Below are 8,287 nucleotides of genomic sequence, written 5' to 3' on the forward strand. Positions count from 1 at the left end.
CCAGGGTCCCTTCTAACTCTGTTATTCTGTTATTTTATAGGACTTTACTCCCATCTGTTCCCCCCTGTGTAATGATGGTCATATTGATGGACCATCAAAAAGTTCTCTGTTTCTGCATTATATCATTGAAAAGGTTTATGTCATTCTATTTTTTCTCATCAGATATGTCCATTCACTTCCCACAGGTTACAAAGATGCTGGCCGTGGTTGTAATCCTATTTGCCTTCTTGTGGATGCCCTACAGGACCTTGGTGGTCATTAACTCCTTCCTGTCTCAACCTTTCCAAGAACATTGGTTCCTGCTGTTCTGTAGGATTTGCATTTACCTTAATAGTGCCATCAACCCTGTTATTTATAACCTCATGTCCCAAAAATTCCGAGCAGCCTTCAAAAAACTCTGTAAGTGCCAACAGAAACAGCTGGAGAAACCTACCAACTACAGTGTAGCTCTCAACTACAGCATCATTAAAGAAACTGAACATTTCAACACTGAACTAGAGGACATCACGGTTACAGAGGCTTACTTGTCATCCACAAAAGTATCCTTTGATGAAAACTGTGTGACCTCTGAGGTAAGAACCAGAATAACGGCTTGAATTAGTGCCATCTCAATCAATATCCATACAAAAGATCACTGGTATGGTTGGACAACCTTGGACATAAAGAATCTTATAAAGTGTGTGTCCTTCACTGTTTGGTATATCAAGTTGCGAAAAGATGTCTATACTACTCCTACACAAAACTATTCATTTGCATTTTTGCTAATTTAATAAAAGTGAAGATATATTTGGGTGAAATTATCCAAAGTGAAATGTAGTGTTGCACCAGAGGTGGCAAAGGGGTTGAGCTTTCAGTGCAGAATCTTCTCTCCAGGGTCAAAGAAGCTGTCTGGCTTCTCACAGGTCACTTTAAAACCTAAGAAAAAACATGACAAAGGATTTCCCCCTCATTGGGCTTTCTCAGGTTGGAAACTGTAGGATTTAGAAATATGAAATATGCAACAAAAAACAACACCAATATAACACTTTTCACCAAGATACTTCTAAACAGCATCTCAGTTCCAAAGAAATTATCAAGGTCGCTGCGAATAAGGCAAACAGACATTTTTTGCAAGGAAAATCTGTCTGAGAATGTCAGATAGAGTTGTCTTAATTCCTACAACTTTGGGGATTTTACCTATGTTTGGATAGATAGAAGGGATTTTTACCATAATTTTCCTGACAGGTTTTTGTTTAAAGCAATGTCTGCCTAGCAGTAGATGAGCCACTTGCAAGCTATAGCATCCAATGAATAGAATGGTTTCAAGATTGTGAAAGCTAATATCAAAAGATGACTTTGATCTGGATTAATTGCATGGTTGCCATCTAAAGTGACTCATCCTTCAATTTCTCATTTCAGGTGATGTGAAATTGGAAGAAGCTGCCTGACTTACTCCATTCTGTTTTTTGTGCTATTTGATCTCAGAACACCTTTCTCCAACCTGATGTCCTCCGGATGTATTGAGAAATCAATTCCCAGAATTTTTAGCTGGGGGTGTGCTGGGTTAGACAAGGCTGTCATAAAGTGATCCACTTCTGAGTCACCCTGCCTATTAATCTAAAAATATCCAAAATGGTAAAGGTCAATATGCTCATACTTATTGAAGCTACCTTACTATATATTATTAATGCTTGTTTTATGGAAACGTAGAGATAAACTGCAGATATGTATGCATGCATCCTTAATATTCAGTTCCTATCCATATTTTCTAGAGAGAGAAATATTATTTTAGATGTAATATTTTTATGATTATAGCTCACTCATTAAGAACATTGCTGCAATACTGCACATTATGACAAGCAGTGTGTAAATATGCAACTGACTTGCTTGAATGGCCCTGTTTTAGGCTCTTAAGCCACATCATTCTCTCACATGTCCCATAGGTACATGTAATTATCTGCAATGGAAGAAAAACAGTGTGGTATAGCTATTTGCCATACAACTGCCAGTTGAGATTGAAGGATACCAATCACATTGGCAAAATTGGAAACATCTCCCTATGAAAGACAGTAATTTCAGGAAAGAAATTCCAATCCAGGCCAAATCCATAAGACCACCTTCCTTCAACATTAACAAATAGTAATGTAGCATCTAAATCACAACAGTTCTTATCTTGTTACAAGCTGCATAAACCCTACTTCTCATTTTGTTCCAATTTAAAGAACTAAATTGAACTGGTGTAGAAAATATGGCTGGAGATAAAAGGTTTTTTTCTCCTTTTCACATTGTTACAGTTCTGGGTCAGTCAGTAAAATTAAATGCCACTGTAACATTCTTTCCTCAACTTCTTCAACAGAGGTGAAGAAAATATGTCAACATCAATTGCATTATTTCCTCCAGCCCAACTTTAGAATTCTTCAATTGTAAAGTGTTCTTGCTCTGGAAGAACATACACAGACTATTGTCAGAGTGATTAGTGAATTTCTTATCTTACTTTCTCTTCCTACCGAGCATCACCAATCAGTTGGAAAATTGTTCTTCTGAATGTAGATCAGGACCTGGATTCTCTCCAGCATGATGTCAACCCGCTCCCATAAGAAATGAGCTGCAGAAGCTAGTTGTCCATCACTCTTGTCACTAAAGGCAAAATGATCATGCAGGACTATGTCTCATGCCCAGGCAAAGAAAATGTTCTTCCTTAGTGGATTTACACATTGAGAAGAACATGGGCAGTCCTGACCATTCTGAACTCATTCTCAAAGTATCTTAGATTGCCTGATTGGCATGTTTTAGGACAAAACAAGAAGAAAAACACTACTTCCACAGTCAATTAAAACTGAAGGCTTCCTAGGCAGCAAGTTAGACACAAGTAACATCAGGAAGATACAAATCTCAAAATTGTGCAGGACATGAAGAAGCAAGCAGAATATGAAGATAGACACTGACTGGGGAATAATTCCCATTTAACTGAAATATCATGTTTCCAACTCAATATGCACTATGTTTCCCTGTATGTTAAAATCAAAGGAATTTTAAGTTGTCAACAAATAGAAAAATTAACACAGCATGGATTATGAGCTGAATTAGAATCCTTTTCATGATATTTTAAGGTTCTATGTAGAAGACTTTTCAAAACTGATATTTGTACACTTAAATTTACAGCTGAGATTACCACTTTCTTTGTATTTGATATCTGAAATGCAGACATATTATTGAATTCATGACAGTTTAACAGATGTCTTATAATACTTCAGTATATGAAGCGATCAGTGTCATGGATAGAATCATAAAGTTGGAAGAGACCTTACAGGTTATCTGGTCCAACTTCCTATTTGAAACAGGAAATTCAATTTTTCATCAGCCCTAACTGGTGAATGACTTATCTCTGCTGGAAGATCTCCAATGATCTGTAATTGATTCTGCTCTTGAATCAACAAGAAATTTGTCTCAATATACAAACAAAATCTCTTGTAAATTAAGCCCATTAGATTTGGACCCATACCTATGGCAAAAGAGTGTTACCTCTCTTTATATGGTAAGACCTGCTTCTGAGACCTAAGGAATCCATTGTCAGAAAAAATTGTGTACAGCATCTACCAAATGAAGTGGGAGGAAGAATGTTTCCCAAATGCAGTGACCATGATGGATTACTATTCATCTTATTGTTTTTGGAACATATGTGTACAAAATCAGGATATCAATTAATGAAAATGATACCCTAAACTGGACCATTTTGAAAGTGGTAAATTTGCTATGGGTGTTCTATAACATAATTTTATTGTATCAGCTTGACTTAGTATTGTTTGAATGTGCTTTGCGAACAATTGGAAGTGCAATTTATTATGTATGCACAACTACACATACCAAGTGTGCAAAATGGTAGTATTTTGGTATGAAAAAAATAGCTTCTTAGTTTTGTTCAAAGAAATGTTCTTAATTTATTTTATTATCAGCAAGCATGTGATAGTATCTGGTAGCAAAATTGTCCCTATTTGTTTTAAATATTCTCTTTCGTTTGAATATTTGTGAAATTAACCTTTTTAAAGTGCACAGGTTTTTAATAAGGTTGGAGTGAATTTATCTGTCTGCTTTTTGCTTGTATTTATACAATTATATGTTGCAGTTGTGTAAAAGAAAATGCTATCTCAAAATATTTGAATTGGTTGCTTGCTGTTGTGGCAAGGAAAATATTGTGAAGTAGTGTCTAAAGAATTAATTGAATATAGTATGCTCAGATGTATTGGATTCATCTTCCATATTCTGCCTAGGGATTATAGAAAGATGATAGATAGATAGATAGATAGGTAGGTAGGTAGGTAGGTAGGTAGGTAGGTAGGTAGATAGATAGATAGATAGATAGATAGATAGATAGATAGATAGATGATAGATAGATAGATAGATAGATAGATAGATAGATAGATAGATAGATAGATAGATAGATAGATAGATAGATAGATAGATAGATAGATAGATAGGCAGGCAGGCAGGCAGGCAGGCAGGCAGGCAGGCAGACAACCTTTATTGTCATTTTTTACTGTGGGCACAATGGCACACATTAAAAATGAAATTTAGTTGCTTGCTCTCAAAGTGTAAACCTACATAACACACATTTAAACATACTGTATACAACATATGTATAGAGCTATTATCAGAATTCTGGTTGAATACACACCTGAATGTTACATGTCTGGAAAAGGCTTAAGTAGATAATATAAAAATAGTTCAAGACAAAACTTTTTGATGAAATTGTTTACCAGTATACTCAGTAATAGGCTGAAGATGTACAATGTGAATTAATTTTCTATGGCACTAGGAATAGTAATTAAAATAAAATACACTTTCAGTGTGGAAATCCTTCAAAGTTTAAATGATCAGTGTCAGAAAAAGGAAAACTTCTTAACTTCAAATTATTCTGCTGATAAATGACATTGTTCTTCACTTAGATAGATGTTTAATTTTCTTTATTGAGGAAAGTTACATTCCCTGGTCCTGATTTCACCAAAAGTCATCTCAAAACTTAGCCAATGCAGTTTCCATGCTGAACTTCATATAAGACTGATAATGTACTTCATCTAAGGGGCTCTGAAGTTGGGGTGCTACTACTTTCACTACCATATTCCCCAAAAAGGGATGTCTAGAAACAAGCCTAAAGTTTTCCAAAATACAGGTAGTTTTCGTTTAGTGATCACAAGTGGGACCATCAACTCGGTTTTAAGTGAAGTGGCATTAAGTGAAACATCATGATTTTACAATCTTACTTCAGCTTTCCTTAGTTTTACAGACTTGCAAAGGTCATGAATGTGAGGAATGATTGCAAAGTTATTTTTTCATCACTATTATAACTGTGAAAAGTCAATAACAAGGCAGTCCTTAAATGAGGACTGATCAAGTGTTGGCTTCTTAAGAGACGTCCATATCCTCATCCAAACAAGTGTTGATAACTGCTCAGATTCAATTTCCCATCACCTCAAAGAAGTCTTAATCAGCCACAAGGAGCCCCAACTCCTTTTACTAGATTTCCCAGATAACTTCATGAGATGAAACCCTAATCAACTCCATTGGCATTCACCAATTATAATTCACAATGGCATGGATCAGGGCATTTTATATGCTAAATATCATGAGAATTCTTATAGTGGCCAATGAGGTTGTTCTTAGCAAACCTCCTTCCCCAGAAAGGAATAGGTTGTGTTAAAATGAGCTGTTGGTTGGCACTCAAAAGATATGACAAGAGTGACAAATGCTTCATTCTCATTTCCTCATCACCACTGTATAGGCTCTAATATGAGCTCTTACCAGTGACCAGTTGGATTTGAAATGAGTTTTCCTCCACCTGCAACTTTAAATGTCTCTTCTGTCTCAGAAAGGCATCTCTCTAAGTCCTTCAGAGAGTCAAGGGGCTGCTTTAAATTGTGAGAAGGAAGACTACACTCTGGTGCAATTCACATTTCTACTACAATAGCCAACCACCATATCCTCAGGAAACTTCCTAAATCTCTTCTGGAAACCCTCAGGATAAATTAAGCACCTGGGTCCTTTAACTTCTTTATGGGTACCACTTTAGGGATACCTGCAAATGAGAAATTCATGTCAGTTCCATTTAATTCAGCATTGTATACACATACAAGCAACATCTTCCCTAAACAGGGAAAAAGAATTTTCTTAACTCAAACCAGACTACTTGAGAGTCTCTCAAAAACTCAGTTTGATTCAACCCATGAGATGCCAGTCTACTTATGTATAATGTTTATGCAGTGCTTTTTTTGTCATATAACACACCAGAACAGAGTTCCGGCACCTTTTTTTGATGGATTTTCCAAGTTTTAAAAGTAACTTTTGAAAATTTGATGTTTAGTTCATGTGGACGTGAATCGCCCTGTCAAGCGTGGCAGGTCGGTGGCAAAAACATTATAATGGTGCATGCGGGCTGCTTGTGTGTTGAGTCCGATACATCTGTACTTCGTCTGCACTGGTTGTGATGCCGCTGCTCAGCTTGTGGCACTGCTCGGCTTGTGATTGGTCGTGTGGTCACGCACTGAGTGCTTACTGTGGCTGGAGACCGTTATTTTTTGTTACAAAACTGATGTGTGTGGGTCTGTGTAGAGTAATGGACTAAGTGTGACAGGTAAATTTAATTTAAGGACTGAATATATAATTTTTTGAATAAAAGATAAACAAGATGTGAGTTCCGGCACCTTTTTTCTTACAAAAAAAGCACTGGACATCGCCAACAAATTTGGAGTGCTTGGGCATGGTTAGGAGGGCACTGACATTTCTAGGCTGCCCTATCTATGTTTCCTGGTAAAATACATGGGAAAATCCCATTGGAGGAAAATTCCACTTAGGGTTAGGGTTTTGGTCACCATGAACTGAGAGAGCAAATTGACATCACCAACAAATTCGGAGTGTTTGGGTATGGTTAGGAGGGCACTGACTTTTCTGGCTGCCCTATCTATGTTTCCTGATAAAATACATGGGAAAATCCCATTGGAGGAAAATTCCACTTAGGGTTAGGGTTAGGTCACCATGAACTGAGAGAGCAAAATGGACATCACCAACAAATTCGGAGTGCTTGGGTATGGTTAGGAGGGCACTGACTTTTCTGGTTGCCCTATCTATGTTTCCTGGTAAAATACATGGGAAAATCCCATTGGAGGAAAATTCCACTTAGGGTTAGGGTTAGGTCACCATGAACTGAGAGAGCAAAATGGACATCACCAACAAATTCGGAGTGCTTGGGTATGGTTAGGAGGGCACTGACTTTTCTGGTTGCCCTATCTATGTTTCCTGGTAAAATACATGGGAAAATCCCATTGGAGGAAAATTCCACTTAGGGTTAGGGTTAGGTCACCATGAACTCGGAGAGCAAAATGGACATCTCCAACAAATTCGGAGTGCTTGGGTATGGTTAGGAGGACACTGAATTTTCTGGCTGCCCTATCTAGGTTTCCTGGTAAAATACATGGGAAAATCCCATTGGAGGAAAATTCCACTTAGGGTTAGGGTTAGGTCACCATGAACTGAGAGAGCAAAATGGACATCACCAACAAATTGGGAGTGCTTGGGTATGGTTAGGAGGGCACTGACTTTTCTAGGCTGCCCTATCTATGTTTCCTGGTAAAATACATGGGAAAATCCCATTGGAGGAAAATTCCACTTAGGGTTAGAGTTAGGTCACCATGAACTGAGAGAGCAAAATGGACATCACCAACAAATTCGGAGTGCACTGACTTTTCTGGCTGCCCTATCTATGTGTCCTGATAAAATACATGGGAAAATCCCATTGGAGGAAAATTCCACTTAGGGTTATGGTTAGGTCACCATGAACTGAGAGAGCAAAATGGACATCACCAACAAATTCGGAGTGCTTGGGTATGGTTAGGAGGGCACTGACTTTTCTGGCTGCCCTATCTATGTGTCCTGATAAAATACATGGGAAAATCCCATTGGAGGAAAATTCCACTTAGGGTTAGGGTTAGGTCAACATGAACTCGGAGAGCAAAATGGACTTCTCCAACAAATTCGGAGTGCTTGGGTATGGTTAGGAGGGGATTGACTTTTCTAGGCTGCCCTATCTAGGTTTCCTGGTAAAATACATGGGAAAATCCAATTGGAGGAAAATTCCACTTAGGGTTAGGGTTAGGTCACCATGAACTCGGAGAGCAAAATGGACATCTCCAACAAATTCGGAGTGCTTGGGTATGGTTAGGAGGGCACTGACTTTTCTGGCTGCCCTATCTAGGTTTCCTGGTAAAATACATGGGAAAATCCCATTGGAGGAAAATTCCACTTAGGGTTAGGGTTAGGT

The 8,287-nt window shown here is 37.8% G+C and overlaps 1 protein-coding gene across 1 annotated transcript in view; it reads left to right on the forward strand.

Moving 5' to 3' along the window:
* Positions 1–2,042, forward strand: part of TRHR (thyrotropin releasing hormone receptor) — a 22,102-nt gene extending 20,060 nt beyond the window's left edge. The window contains exons 2-3 of the mRNA XM_015826538.1: positions 186–572; positions 1,923–2,042. Coding sequence (XP_015682024.1) covers positions 186–572; positions 1,923–2,042 — 507 coding nt within the window. The remainder of the gene's footprint in view (positions 1–185; positions 573–1,922) is intronic.
* The last annotated feature ends 6,245 nt before the right edge of the window (positions 2,043–8,287 follow it).

This window comes from Protobothrops mucrosquamatus, unplaced genomic scaffold, assembly GCF_001527695.2.
Source record: "Protobothrops mucrosquamatus isolate PMUCROS unplaced genomic scaffold, P.Mucros_1.0 scaffold3167, whole genome shotgun sequence".
NCBI classification, from domain to species: domain Eukaryota; kingdom Metazoa; phylum Chordata; class Lepidosauria; order Squamata; family Viperidae; genus Protobothrops; species Protobothrops mucrosquamatus.